We start from the raw sequence: 19,523 nt of genomic DNA, 5'->3' as shown, positions 1-19,523 counted from the left end.
TAGGCCTAATATTTATTTAGTAAAACGAATGCTGAATAAGATGTCTGTGTTATAAAGTGCCAGCGCGGTTTTTCTTCAATTCAGATACTGTATCAAAAGGGAGAGACAGAAATGGAAGTTAGACTGAGGAGTTGTGTACAGTTTGGACAACAATGGTAATATATTTACTGTAGAAATATTGCATGAATCAGTAGTATAGGGAACTGGGGGACATGCTGTAGGGGCGTTATATCAAAGGCACATTATAACCGAGAGCCTTATAGCGAGAGAGCACTGTATCGATGTTAGGGCTGGGACTATTGATTGATGCATAAAAAACTATTTTAAAAAATTGAAATGTTAAACCACATGTCATTTTATGAATCAGTTTTATAAGGACGTAATTAAATTATGTATATTTGCAATACGGTCCCCTGTCTTTGCTTTCTTTTAGTATGTATTTCAACAGCCCCCCACCCACACACAAACACGTGCATTTTCAGTACTTTTCAACAATAACAAAAACATTTTAATTAAACTTAGTTCTATTTTTGCAGTCTGTGATGCTTAGTTTAGTCGACTCGGCACGTTCATTATAAGTTCATTTAGTGTAAAAGCAACTCAAGCTACCTGAGCCTTACCAGACTGGCTGGACTCGGCACGGGCTCAGCTGGGCGTGCAGGTGGAAAAGGGGTATTAGTTCTCAATGAGATCACTGCAGGAGGCCGTCTCAGCCCAGTTCTCAATGAGATCCCTTCAAGTGGTGAGCTTTTGTAAAAGTGTGGATAATACCCAACAACGTTTTTTTGTGAATCCTCCAAAAATATTTCCAGCATGGATATTGTAAATGAGGAAAACAGCTATCAATACAACTTTACTGCATACCGTTTTTGAGGCTTATGCTGTGAAAGGTGGAGAGACGTGGTCAGATGCCGAATTCAAGGCACTATTTATATCTAGAGCAGTAGAACAATGTCTTCCGTGGGCATGAGTTCCATATTTGCAGGCTTGTCGTATTCGTGTTAAGTCCACTGTCCGTTGCGCTGTAACCAAACTATTTTAATAGTGTTTGTCCGACACTAAACGGTGCTTCAGCGTGGGCGCTATGAGCTGGATTAAGCCTTTGCAGTCCATTTATTCAGCCCTTGTCAGGCGCGTCAGATCCAATTTATTTTCACGCGCGCTGTTTAAAATATATATATTTTTTAGAGTAAAACATGTTTAAAACGCATTGCATGGCAAAACGACATCAGTCCTGCATCTCCAGCCAAGTCCCACACTTTGCTCGCACTATTTTTCACATACCTCTTTATAGACGTGCGTACTGATAAATGTTCTCCTGATCACTCGTTTTATCACCAATGGCCATGTTATCTCTGTAGCGGATGAGGCTATGAAATATGCCCCTTTATTTAGTTAGTTATTTATTTTTTTGGTTTCATTCGGCTCCTATCGGTCTTACTCGGCCATTTGAAAGGTTTTCTCTGCTTTTTCCGGAGAAAAAAAAAAAACATCTAGAGACCCGTGCTTTACGTCTGTTTGATGTCGGACAAGTTCCGACATTTGGACAGGAAAGGGAAAATTGTAATGTTGTATCTGGTCCGACATAGGACTGCAAAGGGTTAACACTTTCAGTAGTTCGGGCACCGAACATTTACCTCGGGGCCGAGCCCAAATATTTCGGGCCCTGACGTTTCACAGCACTGCCTGTTGTGTCTATCCGTTGCATCATTTAAATCAGTGCTGAAATGTGGGTGTGAAAACAGAGAACTGATTTTATAAAATGGAATCGGCACGCAATCTCTCAAGGCAGTTAGCTTTGGAGAATGGGAGTGATTGTGATTTTACTCCAGGGGGGCGAGGATCCTGATTTTATAGGATGAAGAGCTTCTGGGTCTTATTTTCACTGTAGACACAGCAGATGATTCATGATTTGATTTTGTATCTGTTCTCTTATTTCTGTTCCTGCTCACACATCCCTTGCTAATTTGCCTGTCCGATTTACATTAGTAATATATTTAGGACACCTTCTCAAGTTTGCCAGTTTCCTTGCAGTTGGTTTATTGCTGTTTTATATATGTTACCAGTCACATTGATCGCTTATCGATCGTTATTTAGTGGATGATTTACTTCAGAAAGCAATGCTCTAGTCAGTTTTTTTTTTTTTTGTCAGCCATTTCATGTGTGCACGGGTTTGTATTTTTATTTGTAATTTACCTTCTGAAGGGTACATTTGTAACTTTTAGTAGTAATCCTTGTACACAGACATCCAGATACAAGGTTGCTGTTTATAGTCGAGTTGTAATCTTTGTGAAATATATTTTATTGCAGTTTATTTTGTACAACGTTGTCATTTTGTTTTACTAAGAAGCAAATATACTGTTATAAAAGTTGACCACAAAGTTGCTCATATATTCACACAGTAGTGTTACAGTTTATCATCTCTCCTGCTTATACTGCACATTTACTGTGTTTTATTTGCCGGTAGAGAGTGTGGCTTTACCTTGCGTTCCTGACAGTGCAGACCCTAGTGCAGGGGACCAGGGAGGCACGTCGATTCTTTATACTTTATATAAATCTGTTTATTTATTTATTTATTTACTATTTGATTTATTTATTATGTTATTTACTAATTGACGTCAAGAGATCAAAGCTCATTCCATTCATGGTCTTATTGGAAATCTTTTTACTTCTCCTCGCAGTCTGTCTTTTACAGTACACCCCTTGGTGGCATTACATTGTGGATGACAGAGGTCAGTAGTTACTTAGTATAGGTAGGTGTACAATTCATGGTGATAAATAGTTATTGAAAAATGATTGCAATTTTACCAGCATGTTCTGAATTACTCAAACAAAGGGTGCTGCTATGGAGCCAGGTGACTCCTCTATCTCCTGTGGGACATTCCTGTGCCTGGAGCACCATCATTGGGACCTGAAACACTGAAACGGGAGAGTAGGAGGATACATTTGTTATGGGGAAACATTTTAAGAAACATTTTTTAAACTTCTTTTCTGCCAATTTTGTACTTTTTTTTATTACATTTTACCATTTTCGGAATTCTGTAAACAGTTTATAATAATATTCAAGTTCTAAGCGTTCAAACCCGGCTTTGAAAGGGTTCGTTGGTTTGAGTACTGTTCTCGAGTTCGGCTATGTAGTGTGGACAGGGCCTGAGTTACTCATAACAAGTGTTTAACCAGACTACACAGCATTTGTGTGCTCATGTTTCATGTTTTTACACGCGCACACACACAATATTAATCTTTTCTTTTGATTTACTTACCAAATACTACAGACTGTTCATCCTCTAAATGTACAGAGACACACTGGCTGTTCTGCCCCTTGAAATTCCTTCCAGGTTAAAGGGTGCGCTAGAGAAACAGTGGGCTGGGTGGCCTCTTCTCGTCTGTGCCTAACCCACACCCTGAATCTCAAATGAATATCTCTCATGAATGTGTCTCGAGTCTCTACCATGTTGTTCTGACCTGTTTGCTCTCCTCTCTCTTTCTCTCTGCATCTGTATAAAGGAATACTTCCTTCCTATGGGCCCTATGGTAGGTCTTCAGTTTCTTTTGTGTTTTGGAATGAATTTTAACCTTAAAACACCAAGACCATAGTCCTTAGTTAAGAGGTACAGTACTAACTGGTGTACCTCTCTAGTGTTGCTCGGTATTTTTTCCCTGTCTTCCCTGTTCTGCATTCCATAGGTCTCAAAGGTGCGTTTTTTAAAGAAATACTTGTTATAACACACATGTATTTTCATTTAAAACATCTGGTACTATGTCTAGTTCTCAGTTTGCTTGCCTTGTTTCAGGAAGTTTGTTACTGCTTTACCTCCTTGGGCATTTCACCCCAGCGGTGTTTTCTGGGTCGAAGCATGTCGGTCTATTGGAAGCTGCTGATTGGTTGACAGGGAAGAAGCCAGGGAAGGGGGGGGATTTCACCCTATAGATGCAGTGACCCAGGAAGTGCAAGACAAGCTAAAAGCAAGGTTTGCAAACCTGGGTGTAGCAGCACATGTTTTAAAATGAAAATATTTGTTTGTAAAACATGTGTTTCTTTCCAAACTATACACTGAGACCTGTATGATGAATGGATGCGCAAGGCAGAGAACGTGTATTGAACTGCTCTGGTAGCTACAATTACTTTAACCCTGGTACACAAAACAAATGCTCTCTAGTTATCTAAACCAGATTTAGATTCCTCTGTAACTGAAACACTCTCTCACCACCTTGTCTCCTCTCTCAGGTCGTTGCGCCCCGATGAAAAGCATCTCCAGCAGTCTGAAGGAGACCATGAACCCTGGAGACATTGTCCAGGATGCCATCCACAACTTCTCCCCTGCTTACCAGCAGTACACCCAGCAATCCACACTGGAGCCGGGCCCGGGCTGGCAGCATGACAGACACGCCGTGTCACGCACTCACAGCGTGGCGAGCATGAGGGACAACGAGAAGACACTGCTGCTGAGCTCTGACGACGAGTTCTGAGTGAGGACAGAAGAGAGGCGTGCGCGCACACACACACACACACACACACACACACACACACACACACCTAAACAAAACTGGCTCGAGGAGAAGGGTCGTTTGGAACCATTGTCAAAAGTCAAGCACCAGACAACTAGTGCCATCTGTTGGAGAGTAGGAACTAATGCATTCAATCCAATGTTTTATTGTTCACAAATCTTTTTGAAATAACACACATAACCCCTTTTAAATACACTACGCCCAAATGAGTTCAGAAAGCAGCCTAGAGGTTTTATCCTACACAGTTTTATATTATGCAGTTCCCTTTTATGTGTGAAGCTGTTGTTTTTATGGCTTGTCTGCTTTTACATCATTTCCGCGTTTTTACAGAAAGTTAGACAAATTCTGCATTGCCTCAATTGCACCCACACTCAATTCACATACAAACGCAGAACTCTACACAAAGTAGCCCCGTTTTTAGGATTGCTGCAAGGGTCCTGAAACTGCCAATTGTCCAACCTGTTATTCCAAAGGGTTTGCCAGTCTGTTGAGCTGAAACCCCAGTGGTTCATTCCAGCGCTGCTTTTCCACATTGTAAAATGTTTGCACTCGTTTTTCAAAAGGTTTAACAAGCAGAGTGCTAACCAGAAGCTTCCCTGTTCTTGCAGCATCTTTGCGCTAACATCGTTGCTTATTAGGCAAGAACATTTATTTTTAAACCCGAGGTGTGTTCTCAGTTACTGGGTATGAGAAACACTGTTCTCAAGGGCAGCACTTGATGTGTAATAGGTTATACCCAGCAGGTGGTGGAGTAAGAATTGAATACCTGCCAGCTATAGCACACCTTGTGCATTTTTTCTCTAGTGTAATTTTTGTCCCTTTTTATTTTTTCATGAAAGAGCAAATTATTATTTTAAGCTAAAGGACAAACAGTAAAACCATTTCGCTACGATAGAGCAGCCAATCAGCTGAAAGGAGCAAAATGAAATCTAATGAAACATGAAAATCAGAGGGGGTTTGGAATCAGTAAAACTGCCTCTCCATGTTTGCAAGTCCGATGGTGAGCAAGGCTGGGCGGGCGCTGGTTGCTGGTGTTTCCATATTGAACCCTACTGATACACCTGCACATCCTGTTGAGTGCACAGCCTTTTATACACACCGAGCATCAAAGGAAATGTCTCGCTATTAGAACACATTTATTAAAAAAAAAGGTATATAATGGTGGACATTGACATTGATCACCTAATTAATGAGACAGTCATTTAGACTCTGGATATGGAGTGATTTCAGCTGTTGAGTTGCAAGCTTGAATAAAAGCAATAAGAAAATCACAGAAAAAAATTAATATGCCCTGTCTGTCAAGAAAGCAGCGTCTTCGTGCGATCGGCACGTTGGAGGCTGGACTAGGGCAGCATACTGTGGCTCGCAGTCTGGGGCGCTCACAGCCAGCAATTTCAAACCTCGCGAGATGGTATAACCAAACACACTCTGTCAATTACAGGCCACGAACTGCGAGACCAAGAGTTACAACACCTGCCCGAGATAGACAGATCATTCTGCAGCATCTTCGTGATATCAGCTGTTAATCAGTGCAATAAAAAGTCACTGCACCTGCTCTAAACAGTGTGTCATTTTTTGTCTAGTGAATTTTATCCAAATGTAAGTGACACGTTTCTTTTGATGCTTAGTATACATTAAAGAAGTATTGTGTTGATGTGACACAAGGCTACAAGCAGCCTGATGACAGTTAAGACCTGGAACCAAACTGGAAAATACTTTCACTAGGGCCAGATTTAATATATTTGCTTTACTTTATTATTTTCTATTCAGTTAATTTGACTGGGAAACTAAAGGCCTGAATTAGGTAACTTATACCACTGACAGATATTTAGCATAGTTGCCAAGAAACGTCTATAGACACTATGATAGCAGTGCTAGAATTTAGATTGAATCCAGTCTAAAGCATTTGCTCAGTTTGAAGTCACTGCCAAATAGAATAGGGTCTGAGATATATTCCACAGACCACAATCTCCTGTTACCTTTTATTTTTTACAGAAAAACGATTAGTTTGGATTTCGATTTGACTTTTTTTTTTTTTTTTTTACGGATATACAGTCGCAATTTTATTTAAATATTTTGGCTTACTTAAATGACCCAAGTTTGGGGTCCTCAATATGGCTACAGTTATTGCATTAATATGTTGTTCTGTTGTACTATTTAAATGTCAAACAAGAAACGTGTATCGTAACTTAAGAAAAGCATTTACTGACCTGTGGCACACAAGTGTGTAGAAAGCTGGTCTTTTACCATCGGCTAGTGATCTCAGCTCTGGTCTTTTGAAACTTGCCCGTCGTCTTTTAATAATACCAAGCAGCATCTTGTCAACTTATCAGTTGGCCTTTTACCGGAGGTTCAGATCCGAGTTTGGGGGGCCTCAACTTAGCCCCCCAGCAGTGACATCCGAGGCTTTTGAAGTGTCCTCCATTCTTTAATTGACTCCTGCTTTTTAAAAGGAGAAAAAATGTTACAAAACGAAAAAAAAAAAAAACACTTTGCTGCTGCTTAAGAGGACTCTGGTTGTATTATTTGTTTTTTTCTAGTTTTGTGAAATTCAGGGCTAGTCCGTCTTCCCTGCAATCAAAGTCTTGTAGCTCAATGAATTTAGCATTATAAATCTCTCACCTAAATTCACATAAAATAGTGATGTTTCTAAATGACCAAGTTAGTTTCCCATGTATAAAATTGGTTGAACCACTGGGCAATTGACAGCTGAAGCTCAGCTAAATGTAGGATAATTATCATATTCCCGAAATGGGAGCCTACATATTCCATTTTTATAATACATTGAACACCAATTTTAATTTATTCAGACACTCCTCTCTTCCTGTTACTGCTATCATTCTTCACTCATTTGGGTCCATTGTTGTTGTTTCACTTAAGTAAACCCACATATCAATTCCTGGTCATAGATTAAATGATAATGAATCTAAATCAATAGACATTCCCTTAAAGTTTAAACTGGTGACCAATCTCCCGACTAATTATGGATTACAAGGACGAGCCCAAAATTGTCAACCTGTCCCTCCAATGTAAGGGCAGTCAGTCTGGTCTGTAGTGACAGGATTGAAACCTAGAGATCCAATACCAGTATCTTCAGCTATCACCATGCTGGTGAACATGCTGATGGGTTATCTATCGCTGCAGTGCCCCATGCAGTATCGCAGGAAATCTGGATCATTCCTTTTGATATGTTATATAACCAAGAAAAAATCAGATCACACATGCAATATAATAATCAGGATTCTCCTCCCCCCCCAAGTATTTTTTCTTATTTTTGGATTTTTGTTTTTCCAGTTTACTGTTAAAACAGCATTAGTACATAAATTGAACACATTTTTGGGTGAAAATCTGACTTTCTTGCCACTTTCCTGCTATGAAAATTGTGTGCATGGTATAAATATTTGTGAAAACTGTTCTGAATTTGTGCAATGTGTATCGAAATGTAACTGCAACAGCAGACACTAAACCCCCTTACCCCTGCGGGCTGCCACGACGCTCTTTGAAATGTCTGGACACTGCAAAGTTTGTTTAACCACATTTAACAGCGAGCTGAGATTTAAAGGCGTAGCATTTAAACATTGTTTTAAACATGTTGCAGAAGTAGATACAAGGTGCATGTTGGAGCTCTGAAATAAACTGCCTGGGTAATTTAATTGAACATCAAAGTGGTGTTTATTCTTTAAAAAATTTGTGAATCTAAATCAGTACAGTACATTATGGTGGGATAGACAATGGGGTAGGATGCCAAGCCCCAGTTTAGCACCCTGGTATACTCCAAAAAATAACATCAAGCAATTCTGTTGTGGTGTGGACTGGGTGATGAATCCGGGTTATTGTACACATTAGAAATACAAGATGTGTTGACCTTTTAGAGGCACAAACAGCCCTGGGTAGTAACTAACTTGCTGTTGAAATGCAAACCCCAGCTTTCAATGAGATAGATCCAGGGTTTCAAAACATTTGCATTGTATTCTTAGAATATTTTCATTAGTTAGTGTACCTGTTTATCGTTGTAGATTGCTCTTGCTGATATACCTTTAGTGGGGATTCACAGCAAAGTGTGTCACATTAACTAAACCCACAGTCTCTGCACGAAGAACACATAAATACGATCCTGTCACATAATGCGACAGTGCAATAGGAACACTTTGTATTATCCGGGAAGATAGTGCTGTGAACAGACTTTATGTAGAAGGTTTGGCAATTCTGAAGCAGGAAAAAGAAATCCCAAGCTATCATTAAGACTGAAGGTTGGGGGAAGAAACAAGGAGTTTGAGAACTTCAACACTAAGACAATGGCTTTCCAGTTACAGGAGCTGTTACTACAGAGAATGTAGTATAACTAAATGTCCACTGTCTAAGTGCAGACTGAGGTTAAAACAAAACTCGGATGATTGCATTGACTGTACAAAGAAAATCACCATAAATAAGAAATATATTATTGAATTATTTCCACTGACCTTTCCTCCCCTAAGCTGCTTTCAGACATTTCAATTCGTTGTGGCTTTTTGCTGCCAGCCCTGCACTCCCTGTAAGATTAGTGTCATTTGTATTGCAGAGAAATGGCTTACAGTACTGTATACAAATATTGGAATAATGAATAGGAATAATATTATACGATGTCAGAGATACAGACACCTAGTTTTGTACCGTCAGTGTTTTTTTTTCTTATTTCTTCTTGTTTTTCTTGATCTTGTATATTGATATAAAGCTGCTTATATTTTCGCCTTTGTGATGTTAACAAAAAATAAAAATTATATAGATTGTCCTTCAAGGTGTGGTTTTGTATTATTTTGATTTAAGCTTCTGCACTGCTAATGTCTCTAGAATGGAGTGTTTTCCGTGTTATGGAAACACCTCACGCTAAATCTGACACACTTTGACCTGTGACCTATGATGGCTGCCGTATTTGGGGTCATGTTACTTTTTTGGTTTCCAATAGTAAAGACTTAATGCTTCCAAATATATCGCTTCACATTCAGTTGTGGAGGTCGTACAAGAAAGAACAACCTTTCCGAGCAAGATTCCGAAGGTCAGTGGAAATTAACCATTTCACTGAAATAGCAACAATGCAGGTCTTTCATATTTTACCTCATGTTTACAAACCGCTTGATCTGATGTGACACTCCCTTGCTGCTTAGTTTTTGTCAGCTTATCCTGTTACCTCAAAAAGCGTCTGTGATCAACAGTTTGTCATAAAACCATTTTGTCAAGCCAGTCAAAGGTAAAAACAATCCACAATTGAATGACACACTCATTTAAAAAGAAAGGTAAAACATTAATAGTGGATTGGAAATATTACATCACTTTTAAAACAACTGCCTGATTGTTTTTATTAGTCTTTTAGTGGATCCTTCCTTCACCTCTGTCTGTCCTGTTTGAAAACTGACATTTTGGAGTATAACATGAAAACACATGATTTCCAAAAAGACAAATCTTGACACATGCTAAGAGTTAGAAGTAACCAAAAGCGACAATTAGAAGTGGTAGCGAGTAGATTTAAGCTATGTAAGAAGGATTTGTACATGGATTTGTAACTTCAGAGTAAGCCATGGGTACAGAAATCCAGGAAAAGGTCACCATGCAACCAAAATGAACTGGAATCAAGTGAAAGGCTGCATGAGGAATCGAAAGGATAACTTGACCCTTTAGCGCCTTGTTGCGTCCGTGCCTGAGAGGATTAAGACACATGGAATGCACTGCAATACTAAGTACTACTGTTATGACTTCTAGTAGACACTTGTAATATAATTATGTTTGTTATATATATATATATTAGTGCCTTGCAAACGTATTCAGACTCCTGACCAATTCTCTCATATTACTGAATTACAAATGGTACATTGAAATTTCGTTCTGTTTGATATTTTATTTTTAAACACTAAAACTCAGAATCAATTATTGTAAGGTGACATTGGTTTTATGTTGGGAAATATTTTTACGAAAAATAAAAAACTGAAATATCTTTCTTGCTCCCAGTTTGCACCGATGAAAGAAATTGCCCTAACGAGGACACAGTTACCTTACCATTGGCCTCCATCTGTAAACCATTAAAGTTGCTGTCACATTTTCTGGATAAAAACCCCACTGTTGAAGGATCATTGGTAAGGCTGTGAATCTGAAGGAAAATGAAGACCAAAGAGCATTCTACAGAAGTTAGAGATAAAGTAATACAAATGCATAGATTAGGGAAAGGGTACAAAATAATATCCAAGTGTTTGGATATCCCAGTGAGCACAGTTGGATCAATAGTCAAGAAGTGGAAGCTGCATCACACCACCCAGGCACTGCCAAGAAAAGACCGTCCCTCAAAACTCAGCACTCAAACAAGAAGGAGACTTGTGAGAGAAGCCACAGAGAGGCCAGCAATCACTTTGAAGGAGCTATAGAGTTCAGTGGCTGGGAGTGGAGTAATGGTGCACCAGTCAACCATATCAAGAGCTCTGCATAACACTGGCCTGTATTGGAGGGTGGCAAGAAAGAAGCCGTTACTCAAAAAGTACCATCTGAAAGCACGTCTGGAGTTTGCCAGAAAGCATGAGAGTGACCCAGCTGCGATGTGGGAAAAGGTTTTGTGGTCAGATGAGACCAATATAGAGCTTTTTGGCCAAAACTCAAAGCGCTATGTGTGGCGCAAACCTAACACTGCCCATGCCTCAAGACACACCCTCCCTACAGTGAAGTATGGTGGTGGCAGCATCATGCTGTGGGGATGCTTCTCATCAGCAGGGACTGGGCATCTTGTTACAATTGAAGGAAGAATGGATGGAGCAAAATACAGGAAAATACTGCAAGAGAATCTGCTTCAGTCCACTAAAAAACTGAAGCTTGGGAGGAAATTCACCTTTCAGCAGGACAGTGATCCCAAGCACAAGGCCAAAGCAACATTGGAGTGGCTCAAGAACAAAAAGGTGAATGTCCTACAGTGGCCCAGTCAAAGTCCTGATCTCAATCCCATTGAGAATCTGTGGCACTATTTGAAAATTGCGGTCCACAAGCGTCGTTCAACCAACCTGAACAACCTGGAGCAAATCTGCCAAGAAGAATGGGCCAAAATCACTCCGACACTGTAGGGTTGGGTGGCGTGCGAGTCCAGGCGTGTTGTGTTTGACGGGGTGGTGAGGTAGGGTTGGGGGGCATGGTGGTGAGGTAGGGTTGGGTGGCGTGGTGGCGAGGTAGGGTTGGGTGGCGTGCGAGTCCAGGCGTGTTGTGTTCGACGGGGTGGTGAGGTAGGGTTGGGGGGCATGGTGGTGAGGTAGGGTTGGGTGGCGTGTGGGTCCAGGCATGTTGTGTTTGACGGGATGGTGAGGTAGGGTTGGGGGACGTGCTTTTGTTTCCAGCTGTAGTGGTTGTCCGGGAGTTTCAGCTGCAGCTCCAAGACCTACCGCTGCTGTCTGTGTACAAAAAAAAAACAGCTTCCAGGTCGTTACTTACCAAGTATCAAACAAGGGGAAGTATTCAGCAAAACTGTGTTCCCTAAATACTGGCAGACACCTCCCTGTGATCAGCGTTTCACCCCCTGCAGTCCAATCGATATAAACACAGCTGATCACAGTAAAGAAATTCGGGTTCTCCACAGATTTGCCCCACAAGAAGGCAGACTTCTGGTTGTTTTTGAGTTTATTTGATGAGTCTTTAGTCTATTTGACTAGAGTTCTGCTGAAGATATACTCTTTTTTTTGTTTGGGATGAGTTTTCATTATATTTACTTTTTGTCACCTTCACCTCTCATAACATAAGACTTTCCCCCTTAACATTCTAATCCACAATCACTTCCTGCCAGCTTGAATGAAACTCCGCCTCCAACCAAGTTCGGACTCAATACTACACGGATATCCAGATCAATTAAAATAAGAAAAATTAACAGAAGTAAATTAGTAAATATATACATAGTTTTGCCATGTTTTCTGTCGTGTGTATGCTGTAGAGGTTTTTCTATTCTGATTACATTAAGGACTCAGAGAAAGGTTAAATATCAGAAGCTCAAGGTAAATTGAATATTTAATTCCAGTCGCGGTCATCTCTATCACACAGCAGAGACACGCAGAGGGGTGTGTGTGTGTTTTTAATGGAGAATCTGGGGAGAAAAAAAACTGCCTCGATATTAAAACACAGCAATTTGGAACACCATTATATGACCTGACAGGGGGATCTTAATGAAAAATATCCACCTGCAGCATTACTAGTATTTGCTAATGTAAAGTCAGCAAAACGTTAATCTACCAAAAAATCTGGGTGAATCTGGTCCCTAAAGCTGTTTCACTGGGGTGGAAGACAGAAAGGTGTACAGTCTTTTGGTTGTAGACATGGACTGTACTGAATCTATACATACAGATATAAAGTAGTTTTCTATATTTTCTCCTATAAATAATATACAAAGAGAGTATGAGAAAACCCTCTGATAATGTATGCTCCCGGGTTGATTAGGTGCATTCCTCAATACTTCACCAATCTCGTAGAATGTTTAGTTTTCTTTAAAATTTGCAGGAACAAAAAATGTTATTCTTGCCATACAAGAATTGATGTGGTCTACATCATTATTTAAAGTAAATGGCTTAAATATCACATTCTACTGCCTTGGCAATCAGTAGGAAATGATCTTACAGTATGACAACAACTTATGTGTTTACTGGCACTTTTTTTACGCAAGTTGAAATATGTTGAGTTTACATTTAAGCATGGTTTACATTTAAGCATGGTTTACATTTAAGCATGGTTTACATTTAAGCATGGTTTACATTTAAGCATTCGAACATGAAAGAAAATGCAATAGCCAAAAGTTCCTGAGGGCTCAAATGCTATTAGAATATAAATACTAAAATATATATATTTTCCCCAAATGTTATGAAGCACTAGTTTTTAATCCAGTTCCACAGTGCGCTGTAACTACACCCTTCTTTCCATGCTGAGAACACTGGGTGAAGAAATGAAACCCAACTCGAAAGAATACCTCAACAAACAGCACCACAGTGTATGCCATGTTTATCCATGCAAATAAATCAACTAATATCACTGAAGGGCTGGCTACACACTATGCAAACTGAGCACAGGTTGCAGGTTTGGGTATACACTTGGTAGTTGTGAAGAAGTGCAAGAAATATAATGCCACTGCCTGGTTGACCATCACACATTTGTTGGTCAGTAATTTTTATGGTGTAGTTTTTTTCTCCTCTTTGTAGAAGCCTGACATGCGAGCATCGCAAGGTTGCATGTATAAAGCCTCCTTGAATAACACACCCTGCATTTGTACTTTTCTGCATGTTGTGCCTCCACACACACAACGTCATGGCTCTGTTAAAATTGCAGGCTTGCCTACCATCAGTTCCCCTGCATCCTGACAAAACACAAGGCAGGGGGCATCTTTAAACCACTGCTGGTTGACTGTGTATGTTATTTTACTGCTTACGCTGTAACTAACACAGCCCTTCCCGAAGTTCCTGTTCGCTCTCATCTTCTGACATGCCTTCATTGCTCATTTCTTGTAAAGACGCCCGACATGTTATCTGGACCTTGCTCATCCCGGTTTTCTTTTGAACCTCTCCAATCAAATACAAATAATCTGTTATTTACCTCATCTTGGTTTCAGGAGTTTTCAAACTGTCTGGAAACGAGTAGCCATCGCACTGATAAATCTGTGAAATGGGCGGGTATGGGATTTGTAGTTTTTAATGTGAGATTAACAGTGGGCAGTGAACACCAATAAACTACATTCCCAGCGTACATCAGCCCTAACTAAAGCTGTTAATATGCTTAGATGTTAGTGCTTGTTCTGATTTGTCCCAGGAGGCACCAAAACTATATTTCTAGATATACTTTGAACAGCAAACCACGGGATCAATGTAGGGAGCTTTCAATGGCGTCTTGTTTCACTTCACAAGTATGGCTGCCCGTCATGTGGTTTACCAACCTTACCGAGGAGCCTCTTATGGGGTAGAAGAGCTGGGGGGGGGGGACAGGGGGGGCAGGCAATCTCCGCCCTCATTCCTCTGGGGTGACGTCGTGCTGGCTGAGTTTTTATGAATGAAAGGCATCCTGATGGTGAGTAATTCCAGGAAAGCGAGCTGACATTGTTACCAAACAACAGCGCTGCTCGCAGCTGAAGCTTCAGGGGGGGAGAAAAAAAAAAAAGAAGCCGATATCCAGGACCGGCGAGATAGCGACACAACACTGAGGCAGGTAAGCGAAGACTTCAGCTAGAAGGGTTCGGCTCGGAACCGTGTTGACATTTAACTTAAGAACATTGTTTTTGGTTATTATTTTCTTCCCTTTTTTGCGCGTTACCGAATCTGTGTCTGGTATCTAAAATGGAAGTGCGTATAGGTCTGTGTGCGCTGCTGCACTGAGCCCAAGCAAGGAAACAGACGCGGATTCACTGTGTATTGTAAGGGTTAAATGTGTTTAAACAGCTCAACACCTAACCGTGTTTCACGGACAATGTGAACCACGGTTCCTTCGGGTTGCTTTTATTCAGTATTGCGGGTCTCGGAACGGTTTGTTTCCGTTTTTTCGTTGGTGGGATGTGTTACACTGTTTAGCGTCCGTGTTTTGCTATTAACTGCATGTGAGGGTAGGGTGACAATACACCCCTTTCCCAAAGTTACTGCCCCTGTATTCCGACATTTCTCCCCAAACTAAAAAAAAAAAAAAGCCCCGATTTGCGCCACGCAGGACTCGTTGGGTGGATTATGCAAGGAGAGATGCGGGGATGGGGCGGCAGCAGTCCGAGCGCGGTGTGTGGTTTTGATCGTCTAATGTGAAAACAAGAACAGCGATGCAAACACTGCATTCAGATAAGAGCAGCAGTTACACAATTAAAACAAAACACTGTGCAAGTATTTAAATGTGTGTCCCGATCCTGAACCTTATATATTCTGAGTGATCCGCGTTGTTTATCCCGGGGGTTCATGCATAAAGAACGGGCTGTACTGTGTTTTATGTATAAAATACAAGGGCAAAAAACTGATGGGTGGCGGTGTTTGTTACTTTTATTTTTTTATATCTTTATGTTTTTTGTATACTTGCAAAACTTTACTTGAATATATCTGTTTACAACAAGAAGATATCACGGGAATGCGGGTTTCCTGAAGTTCAGAAAAATCCAACTTCAAACGTCGTTTTAAGTAACGCGTCAAATGAACGTAATCTCTAATGTCTGTTCTGTGACGCTTTGTTGCAGTAAATGGTTGTCATTGTTTGGTTAATATATTTATATTTTTATTGCTTACATTGGTTTTACATTTTTTAATTACTCGGCCTTCTTGTATTTAACGGTTCGCTACGACAACGATACACTGTGGTCTCTGATGCGTCATTTAACTTCTACAAACAGCATTTCAAGTGTTTGAACAGGTGCACACGGTTAAGCATTAGTATTGGTTCCTCTAAAAATAAAGACTGAACACGTTGAATTTGACTGTTTACAATACAACACACTTTTGAACGTGTTATGCGCTTCCATAATCTGTATAATACAGTAAACCGCTTCTTAATGAAAGTGACTGCCAGTGTTTACATCACAATATGCAGTTAAAGGTTTTATTTGAACGTAGTGGTGTTTTGAATTATTTTTATTATTGCAGTCTGTGGTGTACAGTTGTCTTACACCCACGGTATGTGGGCGGGTCGTTTTGTGCTGAATCACTATGAGTTTGGCATTTGAATAATACCAGAAGTTCACTGGTGCCTTCCTGCCAGCCTCTGCATTCAGAAAAGGAAATCTGTCGGCTTGTTCGGGATGATTCGGCAGAATTTGAATAGTTTTGGTCCAAGTTGACTGTTCATAACAGAACCAAAAAAAAAAAGTCTACCGTTGGACATAAATGCAATACAAACTAATGGCCCCTCCCTCACATGACCTGCTGATTTCCCTATATAAAGGCATCTGACTAATGTAAATATAAAAATGGAATCTCCCTTTTGCAAATGTGTTGCTATAGATCATATTAACAACCAATACTGAACTGTGAAACCCGGTACATTAAGACTTCAGAAAAAAAAGCAAATAGTAAAACGTTTGCACCTGAATAACTTGTAAAAACAAGTCATTTATTATCACTGGGTGGGATGCATATCCCTGACAGCTTCCGTGTGGTACTTGGGACTTGGCACTTGCTACTGGGTCAGGTGTGGAAATAAAGCTCCAATTGCATTGCATTTTCACCCATCCCTGTTTTTTTCTACGAGCTTGATTAGCCCAAGTGTATAGGTAACAATCTCAGGTGTGTCTTATTAAACTCCTAGTAAACCAGGAATGAAGCCCCCCCCCCCCCAGTGGCTCACCTGATTAGAGGTCAGTAGCTCACTGACATCTGCTCTCGGGGTTGTGGGATTGGAGGACACCCACTAAACCTTCAGTTCTCCTTTCTAGAGCTGTGCACTTGGTCAACTCTTGCATTCTGCTGCTGACTGACTATAGTTTTGGGTTTGCATCTCTGAGGGGTGTGTGCAGTGACATGTTTAAGTCCCTGTTATTTGTCATTCAGAGTAAGTTCTGTCTTTTTGTGGTCGCCTGTTTCAGAAAGTGTTTTTTTTTTCTTTTTACAATTAAATCGTGAATGACCAGTCATTTGTTGCAGCCACCAATATCTAGAGCCTATTGTTAAATATTTTAATTTATTCTTGCATCTGTTTTATACTGTTTAATTCCGGAGAGGAAGACAATGCTATAGATGAAAAAGTGGCATTTTCCTTGTACCCGAACACATCATGTGTTCAACATTACTCCAAAGTTACCCGGATGTAGTGGTTCATCTTTAGCATTATATTTTCAATTGTTTGCATTTCCTAAATTAACTTTGTTTTTGTTTTCTTTGCACAAAAACCAGTAATTTATGAAACCGCAAGCAAGAGGGAAATGTATTCTTCAAAAAATGGTTCTCCTCTTTAACTCAGTAGAGCACATTAAACATCACGACATGGCATCAGTTCAATTCAAGCAGAACAGAAGTTAGGAAAAAGAACTTTGTTTTCACTCTGTGAGTGCTGCAGTGTTGCCAGCAGTGTTGAGCACTGTGCAGTAGAATGGATGTGAAGGAGAGTTGAGCACTCCTCTGTGCAGTAGAATGGATGTGAAGGAGAGTTGAGCACTCCTCTGTTAGAGCCCAAGGGACACAAAGTGAATAAGTATGCTTAACATTGAGACTTGCTGCATTACAGTTGCATATATCTGCAAGTACAACCAGGTGCTACTATATTAAAAGCCAAATGCAATGTTTTAGGTTTCAGTTGAGCTGTACAAATGTTAAAGTGTAGGTTCATCACTCCTAAGTGTCAAGCATGTCCATATTATCAATCTTCTTGTCAAATCGAGTTCACCTGCCAACATGTGTGTAAAATGTGTGTAGCGTGTGTTTAGAACGATGGCAGGCATCCTTACTCGTTCTCATTGGGGTTACTTCAAATAGTTATTGAAAGATGTAATCGGGTTAAGGTAGTGATACTCGCCATCACTGTCTGCTGTAGAAATGAGCGGCCCAGTTAAGACATCCTGACATAAGGGGCTCCCGAGTGGCGCATCCAGCAAAGGCGCTCCACGTGGATGTGCCCTATTGCCTGGGGATCGCAGGTTCGAGACAGGCTGTGTCACAGCCGACCGTGACCGGGAGTTCCTAGGGGGCAGTGCACAATTGGCAGAGCGCTGCCCAGCTTAGGTCGGCAGGGGAATCCATGGCTCGTTGCATAGCAGCGACCCCTGTGGCCGATAGGGCGCCTGTGGATCTGCAGTGGAGCCTCCAAATCTGTGTTGTCCTCTGGCACTATAGGTCTGGTGGCCTCGCTGTGGATCTCACAAAATGATTGGCTGGAGCACGTTTTGGAGGATGTGTGCTTCAGCCTCCGTTCCCTGACTCGGTGGGGGGTTGCGAGCGGCGAGCACATTAGATCCTATTCCTACTATATCTTTTTAAGATCCAAAAATAAATATCACTGTTTTAAAAATTGTCAACATTTCTTTTATTAGGTATTGACAGACTCATTTTAAGACTGCAGTAGTGAAACCCCTTAAGAAGCCCACTGCTCCTAATAACTACAGGCCTATTTCCAATCTCCCTTTTCTGTCCAAAGTGTTAGAAGGAGTAGTGGTTGGCCAACTCAGTACATTTCTTGATGCACAGAATATTTCTGAGAAATTTCTTGTTTCAAGCCTTATAGTAGTCAGCACTAATCCGAGTAGTGAATGATGTTCTGCTGTTCTCTGACTTGGGCTCACCTTCGCTTCTTGTTTTACTTGATTTAAGTGCAGCTTTTGACACCATTGATCACTCTCTTAATTGATCGTCTTGAACATTTTGTGGGATTGTCTTGTCCTGATCCCAGTCTTATCTCTCAAACAGGTTTCAGTTCATAAAAATTGAGGAGGAGGCCTCCTTTTTATCAGAGGTTACTTGTTACTTGTTACCTCGAGGTTCAATATTGCTTTCTCTTGGGTGACATCATTCGTAGACATGGAGTTAGTTTCCTCTGTTCTGCTGATACTCGGCTTTGCTTGTCCTCAAACAGGGTGGTGGATCTGCTGCTAACATTTTGAATACCCGTGTTGCTGACATCAAGAACTGGATGTTTAACGTTTTAGTGGTAAATTCAGACAAAACAGAAGTGTTAATGCTTTTATCTCAGAAAAAAACATAAAAACACATTTGGTTGATGTTGTATTTGACGGACTGTACAGATTTTAGGACAAAAAAAAAAAAACCCAACTTCCAGGCAGAATGCAGAGAGATTAGTTTATGATTTGATATCCTTTAAGATTGATTATTGCAGTGGTCTTTTCACTGGGACTAGCCACAACATTATTCTTACCTCCAAAATGCTGCTGCTAGAATTAACCTGGGTCAAGAGGCGAGAGCATATCACCCTGTGCTGGCATCCTTGCATTGGCTCCCTGTTAGTTTTAGAATAGATTTTAAGGTGTTACTGTTAGCTTTATAAGGCTTTAAATGGTCTTGCTCCTCCATACCTGTGGCAAAATGGTTAATAGCGTGCAGGTGCTTAAGGAACAGACAGACAATTGTAATCCA

General features: G+C 40.6%; 3 protein-coding genes across 8 annotated transcripts in view; all 3 read left to right on the top strand.

Annotated features, from left to right (window-relative positions):
* tmem184ba (transmembrane protein 184ba) overlaps window positions 1-5,335 on the top strand; it is a 51,649-nt gene extending 46,314 nt beyond the window's left edge. For 2 of the 3 annotated variants that reach the window (XM_041237878.1, XM_041237877.1), the window contains one exon: window positions 4,229-5,335. In XM_041237878.1, the coding sequence (XP_041093812.1) occupies window positions 4,229-4,470 (242 nt within the window). In that variant the 3' untranslated portion in view covers window positions 4,471-5,335. Of the gene's footprint in view, window positions 1-3,507; window positions 3,535-4,228 lie in introns of all 3 variants that reach the window. The other variant, XM_041237876.1, reaches the window with a different exon arrangement.
* Window positions 1-19,523, top strand: part of pla2g6 (phospholipase A2, group VI (cytosolic, calcium-independent)) — a 196,481-nt gene that overhangs the window by 77,253 nt on the left and 99,705 nt on the right. The window lies entirely within an intron of this gene.
* The window catches only part of LOC121306181 (transcription factor MafK-like), a 31,841-nt gene continuing 26,799 nt past the window's right edge, over window positions 14,482-19,523 (top strand). The window contains exon 1 of one of the 3 annotated variants that reach the window (XM_041237931.1): window positions 14,482-14,681. Coding sequence is in view for 1 of the 3 variants with exons in the window: in XM_041237929.1 (XP_041093863.1) it covers window positions 14,526-14,547 (22 nt within the window). In the remaining 2 variants the exon portion in view is untranslated. Of the gene's footprint in view, window positions 14,686-19,523 lie in introns of all 3 variants that reach the window. The other 2 variants (XM_041237930.1, XM_041237929.1) reach the window with 2 other exon arrangements.

This window comes from Polyodon spathula, chromosome 46, assembly GCF_017654505.1.
Source record: "Polyodon spathula isolate WHYD16114869_AA chromosome 46, ASM1765450v1, whole genome shotgun sequence".
NCBI lineage: Eukaryota > Metazoa > Chordata > Actinopteri > Acipenseriformes > Polyodontidae > Polyodon > Polyodon spathula.
The sequence above is the reverse complement of the archived record's forward strand: the minus strand, read 5'-3'. Positions and strand labels throughout refer to the sequence as shown.